At 41.6% G+C, this 19,547-nt stretch overlaps 2 protein-coding genes across 4 annotated transcripts in view; one reads left to right on the plus strand and one right to left on the minus strand.

The window, feature by feature from the left end:
* LOC144512803 (uncharacterized) overlaps positions 1-19,547 on the plus strand; it is a 93,469-nt gene that overhangs the window by 21,947 nt on the left and 51,975 nt on the right. The gene's annotated exons all lie outside the window — the stretch shown is intronic.
* On the minus strand, positions 833-18,660 carry LOC144512818 (Fc receptor-like protein 5). Of its 2 annotated transcripts, XM_078243761.1 has the most exons (9): positions 18,576-18,660; positions 17,197-17,235; positions 13,938-14,037; positions 8,926-9,074; positions 6,856-7,092; positions 5,420-5,713; positions 5,059-5,331; positions 4,073-4,201; positions 833-3,022 (listed from the first exon to the last, which is right to left on the minus strand). In XM_078243761.1, exons 1-9 carry the CDS (start codon positions 18,598-18,600, stop codon positions 2,922-2,924), a joined length of 1,347 nt encoding a protein of 448 aa, XP_078099887.1. In that variant the 5' UTR covers positions 18,601-18,660; the 3' UTR covers positions 833-2,921. The 2 variants fall into 2 exon arrangements, with proteins under 2 accessions (XP_078099887.1, XP_078099888.1); XM_078243762.1 differs by lacking the exons at positions 13,938-14,037; positions 17,197-17,235; positions 18,576-18,660 and adding an exon at positions 10,620-11,661.

Consider the following 19,547-nt stretch of genomic DNA (forward strand, 5'->3'; position numbering starts at 1 on the left):
GCTAATACGATATTAACTAGAGTCTGTTCAGTGCCATTTTTAAGGTTAAACATAAGTTTTAATGATGCTTTGTTTGACTCTTTTTCTTTTCGCGCCATTTCTGCGCTGTTTCTGTGCAGTGTGAATAACGGAGGCTCTGCAGCCCAGTTTGAGTGTGTAAATTCTGTTATTTAATGTTTAGGAGCAGAGGTGCAGATACAGAGGAAACAGTAGACCAGAAGCCAATTAATGTAATATTGTCTTCTGCAGGTATGTGTATTTCTTTGTTAGACGTTATACTCTTTTTGTTATCTGTGCAGTCACCCAAACCCACGGACTGTTTAACTTTGCCCACTGAAACTAAACAAAAGTATAAAACGTTGGTTCTCATGTTTGTCACGTAGACTATTGTTATAATTCAAGTAAGGTCTTCCAAGAATATTCTAATTACTCCTGTTGGCTAGCAATGTGCATACTAAGAGTTGAGTGAGATGCTATACTGTGATGGATTTTTGTGTACGTATGGTAGAAAATGAGATCACCCAGAAAATACCGTCTTGTATTGCTGAGGAGCGGAGGTGCAGATACAGAGGAAACAGTAGGCCAGAAGCCAAGTAATGTAATATATAATATCTTCTGCAGATAAAATAAAATTTGGGAAAACTGTCAGCTGAGGTTGTGTGTCTTCACACCCTAACCACATCGGTTGCGCCAGCTCTCTATTGTCTGTATGCGCTGAAAACAAATCTGGTGTTAATGGAATGGAAAAAGAACAATAACAAAACAGTATTCCAGCCTGTTAGAATGGCCGCATAGCGGTTATATGTGTACAGCAGGAGACTTGAGGCAGAGGTACGGTGCAGACCAACAGGTGTTTATTTCACCGACAACACAAAAATGGAAGCCATGATCGCAACAAACACACACTGAGCACCACAGGCAGCATGTGGTCCAGAGAGCAGCAGCGCTAGATGGAAACTGGCGGCCTTTTATAGCCTGCCACTGACATTGTCTCGACCCTACCACAGTGCAAGGGAAATCTGAAATGTACTCAATCTAAACAATTATACAAAATACAACAACCACATCAAATGCATTTCTACTTCCCTACTGTTATCTCAATTTACTTGCATTATGTTACCTAATGAAGCTCAGCGTAAATTCTTTCAGGAAGACGTCATTAACCCAATCACTACTCTTTCTTCTTAAATCAAATCAGCTGTTTAGAAGCAATACTTTCAGTTAAACCAATCAGACTTGGCCACGAAATTCAAGTGCCAATCACAGCATTACAGCTCTGCTTTAAATATGTTCTCCCTGTGCTGTCAGCTGTCGTTCCAGCTCAACCCTCCACCTCCAGTCGTCATGTTTCTCCCGGCTGACCGCTCCGTTGCCTCCACGGTCTGGTCTCCTTCTCCGCCGCCACCAGTATCTAGACTCCATCGGGGGGTTATGTTCCTTTTCTCTACCCCTTTAAAAATATTATTAATTCGATTGAGTCTAATCTCCAAAAGACTTTGTACATTTTATCATGCAGTTGTACAATAAATATTTTTTGCATAGCTGCAAACGAAGTCTCTCCTGATTGAAATACAATCAAACATCGTTCGTCTGAGGCTGTGTTCGTTTGGCAGTTGAGTTCAAATATCAACAGTCGTTGCACAGCATCGCTTACTGCACCCTTAGGCCGGCCACACACTGGCTGCGTCGCATGAACGTGGCGTTTCTGTTGCGGGTCAACTGCGTGGCGGCTGCGTGGATCTTTCTACGTCTTTACACACCAGAAACGTGTCTGATGCGGCGCTGCTGCTGCTGCTGCTAGCCTTGTCTGCACACATGGATGTTTCCCATTGATTTACTGCACTCAAGCAGTACTATACTTCATGTTAAACATAAAGATATAGGCTACTGATTTGATTACAGCAAAGACAAGGTCGGCAGTATTGACGGCAAAATAGGCTACAGAATATTTCGTTCTGTATTGACAGGTGCAATATTTGAAAATAATATTTTTAAATAATTATTATTATTATTTTTTAAATTACATTAAAATTCATATCTGCATTTATGTCAAAACCTAGAGACTTCCAAAACGCTTATAAAAATAGACGTCTGTTCTATTTCTAGCATGCACGCGTTTTCGGCGCGGCTCGGGCCGTGCCTGAGACGTGCGTGTCACGCAGGCAGTGTTCAAGCTCTAACCTGTTAACACGGGAGCCGAAATAAAAACGGACACGCCACGCAGCGGACACGCTCACGCCACGCAGCCAGTGTGTGGCCAGCCTAAGGCTTTAGGTTGGAGATTGGGATTGGGCCCGAAAGTCTGTGCCCTGTCTCTTCGTGCTCTCTCAGAGCAGTGCCTTGTTAAACACAGCTTGCTCTCTGTGCTGGTAACCTAGTTTTTGTAGTTTTTAAGGTGGCGGCCATCTTGGTTGTAGGGTGCTGCAGCCACCTCGCCTTGACGTATGTCCCATCCATGACACGCCCTCTCATGATGAAGTTTTATAGAACTAAAGTAAGAAAAAAGAGTTTGATTCCCCGTCATAAAGGGCTGTCTGACGGCAAGGTAAAGTGGGGAAAATATTCTAAATATAGCGTACATTTATAGGGATATTATCTGTGGTAATCTGTTGCGCGCTAAGTAGTTCGGCTCTAGGAATTTTACAACATTGTGATACTAAACCCAAAATCCAAATGCCTAGATCATTCAGAAAAACAATTCTGAGCCATTTTCAGAAAATAGTGCTTGTCAGTCGTGTAAATCTCTACTTTTCAAAAGTCATTGATGCAGCATTTTGAAAATGTCGGCTTCCCCATGCATAAATATCAGACTCATAATACCGTAATACCACCTGACCTTTGTAGTAAATGCTCTCAGCATTCAAGTTAAAAAGTGCATACCAATATAAAGTCAGAAAGAAACAACATAAGAGAGAGAGAGTTTAGAAATGATGCTCGGTGGTGACGTCATCGTAGTCTAAGCCCCGTGCCTCACCGTCCTCGCTGGGTGGACACATCTCCATGGAAACAAGCTGGTTCCTTCCTGCAAAGTGACATAATATCTGTATTTTGTTTTTCCAAATGAAGCACGTTGGGATGAGGACATTGATTGATTGATTGATTGATTGATTGATTGATGAACTGTAAAATCTTGTGAGCCTCTGACTTCTCATCAGTTCAATCAGGGGTGTAGTGCTATTTTATCAAAGTGCTCAAATTATGATTTTTGGCTTTTCCCCTTTCCTTTATTGTGTTATATATCTTTTTTTTGTGTGCATGTTTTAGGTTTACAAAGTGGAAAAAGCCCAAAGTCCACCCCAAAGGGACTTACCATCTCCAAAGATGGAACAGAAGTGAGAGGTCTCACTCTGTAGCTAAAACAGAGAGCTCAACACACAGGGTGAAAAGAGGAGCTGCAGCAATGTGCAGTACAACAAAAATATGTTTTTTTTTGAAAATTAAACCATGTAAACCTATTCTGACATAACCTCTAAATACAATTATGAACTTGAAAATCAGCATTTTATGAGCACTTTAAGTACCGGAACTCGCCTACAACATGAGTGCACCGATGCACTTTATAGACTACTTGGAGAGGTTTTGCGTGTTCCACTGTGGTTCCTGAATTACTTCCATGAATACAAATGTTTTGAAACTTGTTTTTTTAATTCAACTCTGTAATGTTGACACAGAAATTGCGGAGTGATATTTTAAGTCGTGTGCCAGGTGTGCTCAAATGGCTCTGGGTGTGCTGTCATGCTCATTTGAGCACGTTCTTATGCCTAGTTGACCAATAGGATTGTCTGGTCGGATCTCCTTGTTGTATAATGTGAATCAATCAACGCACCTTAAATGTCAATATGACAACTTTGACCGATCCATTTGTTTTTATTGTCAATAGCGCTTAATTAATAAATGTGAATTTCGACCGGATTACGTGAACTGCCAATATTCTATGTCCTCACTTGGAGGCCAAAAAGTGGTGGAGCGTTGTTCCTGCAGCACTACACCCCTGTGGCCAACATGTTCATGTGTGTCCAATACGTTGGTACAAGTAAGCGTGGCTGCAGACGCTCATGAGAATATCAGTTACCTTTGGGCCTATGTCCACATGTACACAGCATGAGGAAGGTGGCAGTACAGTATGGAAAGACCACCACCAGATGACGAATCACTGTCCACATTACAGGGGATGGAGGCTTGGTAGTATTGCTTTGGGCAGCTGAAAAAAAAAAAACACACACCTGGTCAGGTGAATGTCTGAAACCAGCAAACCATGACTTTTTATGTGATAATGTTAATTATAATCAAACACAATAATAATCAAATCTAATGTCATACATCGCACTTCGTCGAACTGTTTACATTTTAATATATGTTTTGTTTGTGGATGTTTCTTGCAGTGCGGTGGGATATGTCCGTATAAAAAAACAAAAACAAGAGTCCACATTTTTTGTCGTACAACAATAAAAAAAACATGAAAAGTACTTTATCCTGAGACAAAAGAAAAGTGCTGAAGCACCCCTAAAAAAGTCTGTGGTAATCTGTTAAGTAGTTCTGCTATAGGAATTTTACAACATAGTCATACTAAACCCAAAATCCAAATACCTAGATCATTCCGAAAAACAATTCTGAGCCATTTTCAGAAAATAGTGCTTGTCAGCCATTAGTCAAAATTGCGTATATATCTTCTTTTCAAAAGTTATTGATACAGTATTTTGAAAATGTCGGCTAACCCATGGATAAATATCAGACTAAAATTTGTAATTCCACCTGATCTTTTGTATTAAATGCCCTGTGGCTCAGCATTACCATTATGTTCCAAAATGATGTTAAAAAGCATAGTTATCACAGAAGCATTTTGAAAAATTACATTAAAAGGGTTCCAGGCACCTTTAAAGCTCTGATCTTAGAATCGCCCGTGACTAAGGCTGTTGCATTTAAATGTATTTAACCCCCCTCAAGTGCAGGAATCGTGCACGTACATTAACTTCTTCAAACTTCAAGCTGCCAGTGCCCTACCGACTCAACACCTGCTGAGCCTTCACTCCAGGTTTTCAATTATCACGACTTCCTTACCTCTGACAAACAGCCAGCTGGCTGGAGACTCTCCAACCCCGCTGATCTGACACTTGTAGAGGCCTTCATGAGTCGTGGAAACACGGAGGATGGTCACTTGACCTGGAAGATCCCGGCGGATGGTCATCTGATCTGCAAGCTTAGTCTCGATCTCCAAGCCGTCTTTATAGAAGAGAGCTGAGAGGTTGGAGGATTGCTTTGTGCTGCACCTCAGAGGGACGTCTTGTCCCGCCATCACAGGGACGACGGAACTCTCCAGGATTACCGGTTTATCTGAACACGGAGAGAGATGAGAAATTGTGTTTGCATGTCCCTCTGTGGTTCTTAATCATTTCGTAGTTGTTTTTTTTCACACTCCTACCGTGAAAACTGATGTTGAGGGAGTTGCTCCGTTGCTTTCTAGGAGACTGGCACCAGTAGATTGCGCTGTCATCCTGCTTGGCAGCGTGGAGGTCGCAGCCAACGGCGGTAAGATCCCCCCAGTCATCACCACAGCTGGACATCTTTCCAGAAGTCTTAGCGTTGGAGCTTGTGGACCTGAAGATCTTCCACCCATGAAGCCTGTGGTGGTCCCCACAGTTCAGAGACAGCTTCTTATACTCAAACAGCTGAGACCATCTAGGGGACGCTGTGAGTGAGGCAGGCGCAGAATCATCTGAGGACGCCAACATCAAAATGAAAGTGTGCTCGGCTGCAGTTCCTCTAATGCCCACCAGCTGACACTCTGTTAGTTCAGCTGCTTATCAGTACAAAGGCCCGTAGCTGGCCTAGTGGAAGAGGGGGGAGGGGTTCTTATTTCCAAAAAGTGAACCTTTTTGCAGTTTTCCCCTCATTTTGTATTTGCTTATGAGGTTCAAATACTTTATTTTGGTGACTTTTTATGCACTAATTTGTGCTGGATTAGCTTGTCTGCCGGTATCTTAACAAGCACGTTTTTTGATGCACCGAAAATATTTACTACAAAGTTGTCAAATTGCTTACCAAGATCATGTAACACCTTTTTTTTAGTCCAAACGCACGCACAAACATTTTGCTATGAGTTCATAGAGTGAGTTGCATGGATTGTTGATACGTTAGATTGTTAACATGTTGCGTGCCAGTTAAAGGTGCCATAGGTAGGATTGCGAAGATCCAGGACTTAGTCAAAAAAATGTGATAATCGACAACTTCTTAGTCCCTCCCCCCTTTCCACTAAAGCCCAAAACGTGAGAATGAATGCGTGTGTATGAGCAGTGATTGACACGCAGTTAGACATCCCACCCGGGCCCTGATTGGTGCATCTGAACAGGGAGTGGTGGATTTTTGCAAATTGCACTATAGGCTGTAGGTGGAGCCAGAGGAGCTTCATGTGCCAAATTTTTAAATGACCTGCTTCATGTAGTTCTACTGGAACACAGGGTCAGTTTCAGCAAATATGACAGAAAGTTAGTTTTACTGCACCTTTAACACATTCACAAAAGTGGTGCTTTGACAAGATTAGGGCTTCAGGGTTTTGGTACAGATCATTTTTATTTGAGGGGAATTTGAATTATTGGCCATCGTTATTTTAAAAGACACTCAAAAAACAGATTATGGAACTATGGAGCTTTGGCAGTGATGGGGGAGGGGGTCTTTCGAACCACCCGACCCCCCCCCCCTCCGTCTACGGCCCTGGTACATAATTTGACCTCTGTAACTGTGTAATAAAAAATAGAAAATAACAGTTGATGCACCAAGTGTTGTTTATTGGAACTAAAGCTTCAAGATGAAAATATGTAAATATGTAAAGTGGGTGTAGTGTGTGAATTGACCAGAGACCTTTCGTCAGCAGCCAGTGGAGTGGAGACTCTCCATCAGGGACTTTACATTTGTAGGCACCTTCATCAGTCTTGGAAAAATTGCCAATGGTCCATTGACCTTTCCCTGTCCCGATGTGGCGGCCATCTTTATAGAAATCTGCTGACAGGTTGGAGGACGTCCTTGTTCTACAGTGCAGAGTGACGTTTTCTCCCTTCGTCACAGGGAGGATACGACTCTGAAGGATCACTGGTCCACCTCAACACAGAGACAAACTACAGCATCTCATCCATTCACACACAAATACTGATTGCACAATCTGATCTGAATACAGAGAAACATGTTTGAATCTACAACCAGAGAGTTTGATCAATGCCAGAGGATAAATATAGCTTTTAAAAAAAAAGATAAACTAGAAGGGCCCTCGGAAAGTACAGACCTCGGCCAAGACAACACATTCTCACTCCCAGTTTGTCAAATGCTGAGGCTTGGTCATTGGACCCATTGGCATCCTTTTTTACAACGTGCAGGGTAGTCTCGCATTGCCAGACCTTCCTCCACGGCGCTACGGAGGAGGAGGGTCTGGTTAGTCCACACGGCATTCTGGGACGGGAGAAAAACTCTTTAAAAAAACTTTAAACTAATCACAATCGTCTTGGGCAGCGCTAAGCCCCAAACGCAGCCACGGTGCCGCTGCAAATTGGACAGATAGCCTAGCTAGCTGTCTGGATTTACCCTGCAGAGATCTGATTCTTCATAAATCCACCGGAGTTTAAAATTCCAACACAAAAAAACGGAAGGTATCGGAAGTCCGGCCAAAAAGAAGGACATCGGGCAGAATTTCTGTCTGCACTGGAGCAATCCCGGAAGTGGAACGTTGTGGATATTGACTACGTGCAGGGTAAAACCACTAAGTTATGGTTAGGAAAAGATCTTGGGTGGGGTTAAAGATGTATAATGGCTAACTGACACGCGGGACACAAACCTCGGTGGAAAGCGATCACCCTGCTGCCAGCCAGGCTGTGGTATTCTCACCTGGGTAATGGGGCTGTACACGAGGGCCTTTCCTTTAGACTGACCGATCAGGTGGAGAATTACAGTGCTAAGTGGGGGGAATTACATTACTCCTTTTTAAAGGTCCCTAACACAACTATATAACAATATACTGGCTTGAATCCTCAATACTTTGAATCATGATATGTGCCAAATAGAATGTGGATGAGGCCGCATTTTTCTGTCCGAACCCGGCCCGAGCCCGACAGGCATTAAGATATTAATGTCCGAGCCCGACCCGAGCCCAACACAGTTAAAATCTCGTTTTTTTTTCTCATACTAATGACACGTACGTTTGTTTGTGCGGAAAGCAGGCTTTTATTAAGCAACTGTAGGAAGGCATTTGGAAATGTCAACAGATGAGCGCATCAGCGCACACGGGGCAACAAGCTCACGTTAACACAGGCACCCACCTACATAATAAGCTTTTTTTAATTTAAAATGTTCAATGCCTTATCGCGCTGACGTGACCAAGCCCGATCCGAACCCGATCCGAACCCGAACATCATTTCTAAATATCTGTCCGAACCTGGCCCAGCCCATCGGATACCGTCCGGCACCGTCGGGTCCCAACAGGCTCGGTTTGGGTATCCATCCTCTAGAGCCAAAGTAGAGTAATGTACGTTGGAATGTTTATTGTTTATCTATATAATTTCATATCATTGTCCATTCTGTGTATCTCGCATCTGTTTTCTTATAGCCTTATGTTGAAGGCAATTTGATGTTTTGCCTTTACTTCTTGTTCAAAAAAAATAAAAACTACAGATTCCAAAAAAAACAACATTCTAAGTGGTTGCTGTTGTTTTGGCAAGTGGTTGTTGATGTGAATTCTGAATGGTTACTAGGCTGTTATTTATTTGCAGGCAGCACTAGAACTACTTTTTTGTCTTGAGTTTTGTTTATTTAACAACCTGCACTGCCAAAGACCCATCAGAGTCACATGTGTGTCCCAACGATGCCAAAAGCAGAAATTCAAGTAGCTGCGTGAAAGAGTGCCTGGAAACAGGCACATGTGGTTTGTGATTCTCCGAAACTTACCAGTTACGGTGATGTTGACAGTGTGGCTGCTGTCTCCATGTTTAGATTGACACCAGTACACCCCGCTGTCGGACAGTTTGACCGCTTTCATGTCGCAGTTAGAGGAAACCTTGTCGCCCCAGCCCAATGCACACTGGGACAGCTTCAGGCTGGGAACACAGCAGTTCATTTGTCATTGACAAATGTGGAAATAATACATTTTTTTTAACCCTCGGGTCAAATCTGACCCATTTTCAAAACGTTTCTATATCAGAAATTTGGGTCATTTTCTTTAAAAAGAAAATGACGTGGATGGTTCCATACAATGGTCTTCACAAGTAAAACAAATGATCAGTTCACTACGTCCATTAAATTGGGGTGTTTTATTCAATTTTATAGCATTTGAAGAAAATTGTGATAACAGAACGTTGAAAAACGTAAAAAAAAGTGCTGAAATAATCGACAAAAACCTCGGGAAAAGCTTAAAAAACGCTGTGAAAATGTCATGGATTATTGTTGACTGTATTCTCTGTTGTGTTTGACCCCGTTTCATCCATGTGTATGTTTGTTGCTACTGAAAGGAATTTGTGTCTAAAAAAAAGGCCCTAAGGCCTGTCAAATCTGACTTCAATTATCTATACACTCTAATTCCCGCATGTTCTCTGATGACGCTTGTGATAGCAGAACCCAGGGATCCAAAACTGAGACGACAGATTAAAGTCAAGCAAGTTTACTGAAGTCCAACATTTTAAGTTCACAAAACACAATTGTGGTTTCACCAAAATTACACTAAATTCCCCTAACCGCAGACAGAGTATATGAAGCAAAGTCTATGTCAGATTATAAACCTCGTCTAGCCAAAATCATCTCATCTCTTATCCTCTTTGCTTGAAGGCGTTCCTCTCCTCTCTCCGGGCAGTTTTTTCCAGCTCTCACACACACACACACACACACACACACACACACACACACGACGCATGCTCAAAAGCTCATACATGCTTAAAAGGAAAAGAAAAACCTGACATCCTTGGATACGTACATGTTAACAAAATGATATAGTACACACAGAGCCACACACACATGCACACATAGTGTGTGGCACTATCGTCGTGGGGACCTGTCATTGATGCATTCCCTAGCCCCTTACCCTAACCTTAACCATCACAACTAAATGCCTAACCTTAACCCTTACCCTCACCCTAACCACAACCTAATTCTAACCCTAATCCTAAAACCAAGTCTTAACCCTCAAACAGCCCTTTAAAGTTGTGGGGTCCAGCATTTTGGCCCCACAAAGCTGTCCGGACGTCATAATTATACTGTATTCCCGGTTTTTGGACCCCACGAATATAGTTAAACAAGACCACACACACACACACACACACACACACACACACACACACAGAGTTCTGTTTTACTAATGGTGTGGGCCAACGATCTAAACATTCCTTATAAGGCCTGTCTGGTGGCACTTATTCTGATCTGTAGAATAAGAACACACACGCAAGAGCCTTCCCCTACAATTCCCTGAACTCATAAGGTAATCAAAGCTTAGCTAACTATCAGTCTATACATGGCGCAAGGAATACAGCTTTAATACTGAAAATAACACATCTTGTTTTACTTCCCGCCTCTGTGATAGTCTGCCCTGCCGTGATGTGTTCCACCTGTTCATCAGCCCTCATGTCCGTGTCCCTCGTTTTTACCCTCATTACCTCATGTATTTAGTCTCTGAGCTTTCTTTTGTCTGTTGTCAGGTCGTTGTGTTTGCATCCCATTGCCTCTGTGTTCCTTGTGGTTTTGATAGTCTTCACTTTTCTCAGTGTTTTTTGGAACTCGTTTAGCCTGCCTGCTTGCCTCAGGACTCCCTTTGTTGCATACCGTTCATTTAATTACATCCTCAAACATTCCGCTGCCTACTCGTCTGTGCACTCAAGCCCGCTGTTCCTCAACCATGACAGAAAAGCTTTGAAAAGTGACAAAAAAAGTCGAAGAAAGTGACAAAAATGTCGAAAAAAGTTTTGATTTTGTCGCAGAAATACAAAAAGTTGCATGGTTGACGGAAAGACAACACAAGGCTTAATCTCAAATAAGCCTCATGGGTCTACGATGGCACTTTGCTGGCACCTCGCCATCACATCATCAAAACCACACTGAGCAGCCTAACGTTAGTCAGAAAATCTAAATCAAACCCTTTGGTCACTTCCTGCACGTTGAAGGTTTTTTTTTACCCACAGACTGTGAAATAGTGGATGAAGTCTCCAGGTCTGAAAAGTGAAGCCAATGGTGAAAGCTCCCTACATCTGCATTCTATCTAATTTCCAGCAGGGGGGGCGACTCCACTGACTCCAAAAAAGAGTTTATGGTCTCAATTCTTTTTTTTTAGGAGGTTTCAGAGGGAACAAGGTTGACCCTGCCCCTCTCCACATAGTCTGGATTGACAATTCATTTCCGGAATAATCCCCAGGGCCCAGTTTGTCAAAAAAATTAATCTGGATCAAATTGATACGGATTTGGAAATCCCATGTTTTGCTATCCAGGATCACCTGATCCATCTTACTTTTATGCCAGTTTTTTAAAGGAACATTGGTTTGGATCACTGTGATCCAAATACCAAATTTCAGGATTACCAAATCCTGTTTACCAGAGCCTTAAAGGAGAATTCCGGTGCAAAACGAACCTAGGGGTTATTAACAGATGTGTTAATATCACCCACTCTGTCGCTCTCTGGGACATGTTTTCATGCTAATTGAATGAGTTTTTAGCTTGAAAGACGCTAGCGTGGACCGCCGATTAGCTTACAATGCTGGTATTCGGGGCACAGGGAACGTAAAAACAAATCGCTATTTATACCACTAAAAAGGCTCAAAATATCACCAGACTTCAACGGTAGCATAATGAGGCTCCCTAAATGTTAATTGAGAACTTTGTAAGTGTACAGACAGTTTATTGAAAAGATAGATTATAAAGACACTCGCGTTCATGTTTACATCGTCTTGGAAACCAGTCATGACTTACAGCTGGCGATGCAAACTAAAATCAAAAGCAATTTGTTCAATATATCTGAAATAATCGCACTCTGCATAACTTGTCTAGTGTACTTACTCAGTGGATAACTGGTCCCTCCCGTCTGGGTCGCCGTCTCCAATTTATAGTTTCAAGTACAGCCCTGTTTATCAGAGAGGAGAAATCTTCAGATTGTACAAAACACTGCGTCTCTTGGGCATCGCGACGCAACAGGTCCCGCTCTTTGCAACACAGACACTCCTTTTCGGTGGCCATAGCTTCACAATATCCGCAGGTACACCACCAGTTTCCCGAAGTACGAGGCTGTGTTGCGGCATTGACTACCGGTAGCTCTCTCTCTCTCGTAGCCCTTTCACTGTACACTTAAAAAGTTCTCACTGCTTCGTTTAACATTTAGGGACCCTCATTATGCTACCGTTGAAGTCTGGTGATATTTTGAGCCTTTTTAGTGGTATAAATAGCAATTTGTTTTTATGTTCCCTGTGCCCTGAATACTAGCATTGTAAGCTAATCGGTGGTCCGCGCTAGCGTCTTTCAAGCTAAAAACTCATTTGATTCGATTCATTCGAGCATGAAAACATGTCCCAGAGAGCGACAGAGTGGGTACACATCTGTTAATAACCCCTAGGTTCGTTTTGCGCCGGAATTGTCCTTTAAATGGAACCAACAGTGTAGCCTACTGGCTTAGCAAAGAACAACAGGTAGGAAAAATACCGCAGGCCACAAATAGCCATTGTTTGTTTTAATTTTAAGAAACAGAAACACTGTAATAAACAGAAACATTTTACATTCTTTATTTTGTTATAATGTTGTTGTTTTTTTGTTTTTTTTTGTTTACCATATCTCATTAGATGTGAAGAAATGTATATATCATCAGTAAACATGGCTTTTGTGATCATTCACTTAAATGAAAACACTCAGATTTTAGTTGGTTCGAAAAATCACAACTGAATCCAGTTCTGGGATCAGGATAATCCTGTTTTTTTTGGATCAAATAGATCCCAAACCAGGTTCAAAGTTTTGAAAAACCCAAAGGGCAGGTTTGATCCAGATCAAATGTAAGATTGGATTACATGGTCTGATCTTAGTTCGGAATCCCTCTTTTGCTTTTGAAAATCCCATTTCCAAGATTTGATCCAATCCGTGATCCCAAATCCCACTGGATTACTTTTGAAAAACTGGGCCCAGAACATCCGGCGGCAGAGATGTGTTGCTGCTGTCTAACTCCGTTGTCTTCGGGAAACAACAACAACAACAACAACAACAACAACCTTTGAGCTAGCGAGCTACACGCTGAAAAGTTTTGAAGACATTTTGGATCATGCAACAAGGCAGGCCTGCTTGGCTTTTTGGGGGAATGATTGTAAAGATTTACACAAGAATATGTTTACGGCAATAACTGGGACATTTTTAGGACCGATCGACGGGGATTTATTATGGACAAAATACACGGCGATTAAACTGGTAAGAGCAAATGACGTTTAACCAGAACTAACATATTGAAATTGTTTCTTTACATCAGAACACTCAACACACACACACACACACTCAACACACACACACGCACACACACACGCAAATCATTAGCTTGCCTTCATAATCACACATCATACATTTGCAATATATTGCAATATCATACGTGATGTGCAATATTTTACCTGTCCTGTGGTAAGTGTATAATGTCTTAAATTATTCCTGGTTTTAGCTATTTATCATTTGGCACAATTTTTATTGTATGGGTCTTGTGTGTAAGCACAATAAAGGTGTATCTATCTATCTGTCTGTCTATCTGTCTGTCTGTCTGTCTGTATCTTCTTCAATGCAGCGTGATGTTCATTTAGTAAATTATGGACCCTTTATTTTAATATGGACGATAAAGCAGGGGATGCTTTATGGCATAAAGAGACTATCAATGAGGAGCAAAGTATTCTGGATTCAGTGTTGATGTGGTACAGCACATAAAGAAGCTTTGCTTTCATCCGTGATATTTGTGGAGGTGAACTGACCCATCTGTTGTGTATCTCCACGCCATCCAATCACCACAGCCCACCGACATGTTCTCATACTCGAAATACTGAGACCTGTTAGCAGGGATGGTCACAAAATCTGGGAGAGAGATAGAGAGAGAGAGAGGTGACATGGCACTGTCATGACACATGAACTTTAACCCTAACCCTAACCCTAATCCTAACTTGTCATAACAAAAACCAAATGACACCTAATGACAGAACCGTTATGTCATAAACGTTTATGACTTGTTTATGATGTTTATGACAGTGTCATGTCACTCTTATGTAGATACCTTCGAGTAACGTGTAACCAAAAAGTACAGCATCTCCCTTTGTTGAAATAAGTGAAAGTGGAAACTTGTTACTGTACCATGAGAAACAAAAAAGGTTCTGCAACATTTAGAAGAAGCAAAAACAAATGCTTTTGGTAGCTTAACCACATACCCGGGGTGTCAATGTTCTGAGCACACACATCTGTGCTTTCAGAGGCCACATCTCACAAAAGTAGCCTGTGTGCATTTCACACTTCTACAATGAGGTGTGATGCACTGTTGAGCCCATCCTCCCCAAATTTCCATCAACTCATCGTCACACTGGACCACAGAAATTGAATGGACTTGCCATGAGACGGTGCTGTGACTGCTTCACATCAGACGCTAAAGTAGCTCAAAGATTAAACAGTATGGCTATTCTCTACAGAAGAGACATATATATACAACATATATATATATATATATATATATACATACATATATATACATATATATACAGTGGTGTGAAAAAGTGTTTGCCCCCTTCCTCATTTCCTGTTCCTTTGCATGTTTGTCACACTTAAGTGTTTCGGAACATCAAACCAATTTAAACAATAGTCAAGGACAACACAAGTAAACACAAAATGCAATTTGTAAACGAAGGTGTTAATTATTAAAGGTGAAAAAAAATCCAAACCATCATGGCCCTGTGTGAAAAAGTGATTGCCCCCTAAACCTAATAACTGGTTGGGCCACCCTTAGCAGCAACAACTGCAACCAAGCGTTTGCGATAACGTGCAATGAGGCTTTTACAGCATCCTGGAGGAATTTTTGGCCCACTCATCTTTGCAGAATTGTCCTAATTCAGTTAGATTAGAGGGTTTTCGAGCATGAACGGCCTTTTTAAGGTCATACCACAACATCTCAATAGGATTCAGGTCAGGACTTTGGCTAGGCCACTCCAAAGTCTTCATTTAGTTTTTTCTTCAGCCATTCGGTGGTGGACTTGCTGGTGTGTTTAGGATCATTGTCCTGCTGCAGAACCCAAGTTCGTTTCAGCTTGAGTACACGAACAGATGGTCGGACATTCTCCTTCAGGATCTCTTGGTAGACAGCAGAATTCATAGTTCCTTTTATCACGGCAAGTCTTCCAGGTCCTGAAGCAGCAAAACAGCCCCCAGACCATCACACTACCACCACCATATTTTACAGTTGGTATAATGTTCTTTTTATGAAATGCAGTGTTCCTTCTACGCCAGATATACTTGGACACACACCTTCCAAAGAGTTCCACTTTTGTCTCATTGGTCCACAGAATGTTGTCCCAAAAGTCTTGGGGATCATCAAGATGTGTTCTGGAGAAATTGAGACAAGCTTTGATGTTCTTTTTGCTCAGCAGTGGTTTTCTCCTTGGAACTCTGCCATGCAGGCCATTTTTGCCCAGTCTTTTCCTGATGGTGGAGGCATGAGCGCTGACCTTAACTGAGGCAAGTGAGGCCTGCAGTTCTTTGGGACGTTGTTGTGGGGTCTTTTGTGACCTCTTGGATGAGTCGTCGCTGCGCTCTTGGGGTAATTTTGGGCGGCCGGCCACTCCTGGGAAGGTTCACCACTGTTCCATGTCTTCGCCATTTGTGGATAATGGCTCTCACTGTGGTTCGCTGGATTCCCAAAGCTTTGGAAATGGCTTTATAACCCTTTCCAGACTGATAGATCTCAATTACTTTCTTTCTCAATTGTTCCTGAATTTCTTTGGGTCTCGGCATGATGTGTAGCTTTTAAGGATCTTCTGGTGGACCTTACTGTGTCAAGCAGCTCCTATTTAAGTGATGCCTTGATTGTGAACATGTGTGGCAATAATCAGGCCTGGGTGTGGCTAGAGAAATTGAACTCAGGTGTGGACAACCACAGTTATAGTATGTTTTAACAAGGGGGGCAATCACTTTTTCACACAGGGCCATGATGGTTTGGATTTTTTTTCTCCTTTAATAATAAACACCTTCATTTACAAATTGCATTTTGTGTTTACTTGTGTTGTCCTTGACTATTGTTTAAATTGGTTTGATGTTCCGAAACACTTAAGTGTGACAAACATGCAAAGGAACAGGAAATGAGGAAGGGGGCAAACACTTTTTCACACCACTGTACATACATATATACATATATATATATATATCTTCACCCAATATAAAGCAATGACTAAAATGAACTATTTCCCAACTCTTTAATAATCCATCATAGATTTGATTTAAGGTTTGTAAAGTAGGTGCATGTTCATGAACTATATCACAACATTAGGTTTTCTTTTAAGGAATGTGTCAACAGTACTTTCTGATAAACTCTGCAGCGTATTTCTGCTAATAATCTGCCCTGCGGCTCCTTCATGCCGCTGTCTGTTGGTCATTTAGTATGGGGTGTGAGAAACATGAGACGATCGGCTTATCCGACAAACAGGAAGCTAAGAGCGAAGCAAATGAAGCAATGATTAAAAATGAACTCGTTCACAACTCAGTCAATCAGGGGTCTTCAACATTGTCAGGCTAAGGACCCCTCAGCTGAAAAAGAGACGGAGCAGGGACCCCTTATATTTAAAACAGGGCCTACAATAACATGGCCTAGGGCCTTTAAATATAACTTTTTTTATGGTGCATACAAAACTAAGCTATTAAAATAATAATGTTTTCACATATTCACATATGTATACATCATGTTTTAATGTTAAAATGTGGAACAGTCAAACCTTAAGCTTAACTGTATCTGTGGATGTGTATGATGTGTAAATAAAACATTAAAAATAAGATTCGTCTTTACAAATAATATGTTGGATTCATGTGAATGTATATTTTCAGACATATTGATACATTTGTTTTTTTAAAGTATCAAACAATAATTTGGTAGCCCCCCCCCTGCAGTTACTCTGAAGACCCCCCATAGGGTGCCCGGGCCCCCTGTTGAAGACCTCTGAAAGAAGTAATCCATCATACACACACGTAAGGCTTGAATCTCACCTTGACAGAGAACAGACGTCTGGCGAACGCTAAACAACCCTGAAACAACAGTCACAGTCAGTTATTTGTGTGTGTGCAGAAAACCTTTGAACATTCATCCAAATCACACTCAAATGTTCAGCTTTATAAATATTAGTTACAACTTTTGATAACTTCGGCATCATATCCGCATCTTCAGCATCGTTTGATTTCTTTTGAAATAATCTACCAAAAACAAACCTATATCCTTAAGCAGTGTTGGGAGTAACGCAATTACAGTAATGTATTACTAATTGCTGTAACGCAGTAATATGATCCATTACTAATACAGCTTCGGTAATATTATACCCGTTACAATCTCAGTAACGCGAGTTACAACCAAGGTTATAATCGTTAACAAAAACGAACGAAATAACGAAAACTAGGTGGGAAAAAACATTGTCGTTAACTGAAATAAAAATAAAAACGAGGCATTGCAAAAAAACGATAAACTAAAACTGTAATGTCTGTTTGCAAAACTAACTAAAATAAAATAAAATGATCGAGTAAATGTCCTTAGTTTTCGTCTTTGTTGATGTCTTCCATAGAGCAAATAACGTTATATCTTTCCGACCATGACATTTCCCGTAGACATTGCGAAATGTTTTGGCACAGAGAAAACAAGTCTGTGAGTATTTTATCCTGTTGCTGTATTCAGTGGTTGAAATGAGTGCAAAGACGGATACATTTACGACATGGGCATTATTTTCAGGAGTTGTTTACGCTGCGTTGAAGCGAGCTGTCCCGTGGTAACAGCCCAAACCAGAGACGGTAGGCTAGGGGCAACATCTGTGTCCTGCCAGTGCCGACAGCAATGTGCCCGCGCAGCTGACAGATAACAACATGTCAGGAATGAATGTTTAGTCTTGCTACACGTAAATATCATTACATTTTATCAGCGGTGGGAAGTAACTATACTGTAGGCTACTTCGATTCAATTGTAAGGTGCTTTTAATTGAGTATTTTAATTTAATCCTACTTATTAGGCTACTTCCAGTCCACCACAATTCAGAGTCAAGTAGGCTATTCTACGTTTTACTTAACTATGTATGCTTCAGATTAATAATACAAAATAATATGAATAAATTACGATGTATATGGCGGATAAAGAGGAGACTTTATTGATCCCGTGGTGAAATTCACAAGCTACCTGCCAAGTCATACCTCCTTTTATTTGGGTGAAAGTAACTCAAAAGTATAGTAAAAGTAGCGTAAAGCATTACAATTTAGAGGCAGTAACATAACTAATTACTCTGAAATGACAGTAACTAGTAAGCAATAATGTATTACATTTTGGAAGTAACTTGCCCAACACTGTCCTTAAGTGACTTTGGTTTGTTACTGAAGTTGTCTGTACTCACAGAGGAAAAGAAGCGGTGCCTTCATGGTTGTCTGCAGGCTGAAGCTTCAATGGCCGTCTGCTACTGGCTGTGGTGGGAACATCCTGTTAAAGTTAACACAGAGAGGGTGGGGAGGGGCATGCGACTACTGCACACAGTAGAACACTAACTGTCATGTCTGTTTTATCAGGGCCGTAGCCAGCCTGCAGTTTCCCCCCTATTTTGTATTTAATTATGAGGTTCAAATACCTCATTTTGGTGACTTTTTATAGACTAATTTGTGCTGGAGTATCTTGTCTGCTGGTATCTTATCGACTTTTTGACGCACCAAACATATTTACTACAATGTTGTCAAATTGCTTACCAAGATAAAAAAAAATGTTGGGGCTTTTCCGCCTTTAATTGACAGGACAGCTAGGTGAGAGAGAGAGCGGGAAGACATGCTCTCATATACCTCGAGGCATAAGCCTCGAGGTATATGTGCCCCGCTCTACCCACTGAGCCAACCCGGCCACATGTACCACCTTTTTTAGTCCAAACGCACGCACGCTCGCCTCAAACCTTTTGCTATGAGTGCGTGAAGATAGTTGCGTGGATTATTGATACATTAGCCGTTAGATTGCTACATGCCGCGTGCCAGTTAAAGCTATAGTGCGTAGTTTATGCCGCCCCCATGAGGAATTCTGAGTTATGACAACAACACTGTCGGCGCGTCCACATGACACAAGCCTTCCGTGATCGCGCACCCCCCGCCCCTCCTCCACGCAGTTGCTAGTAGCCAAGGAGGACACAGAGGATTAAAAAAAAACAGGATGGACTCTTCAGAAGAGGTCATTATCTTCACTGGAGTTTCTGCGCGCGAAAGTCGCTGGACGCCACAATCTTCTGAACGTAGCCATAAATAGAGTGACTAAATACACCAGTGGTTCTCACTTGTTTTTGGTTGTATTTACATGTAGTAATTTTGGTATTGTTTTATGATCAGAATGTTTG

This window comes from Sander vitreus, chromosome 24 (genome assembly GCF_031162955.1).
Source record: "Sander vitreus isolate 19-12246 chromosome 24, sanVit1, whole genome shotgun sequence".
In the NCBI taxonomy this organism is placed as follows: Eukaryota; Metazoa; Chordata; class Actinopteri; order Perciformes; family Percidae; genus Sander; species Sander vitreus.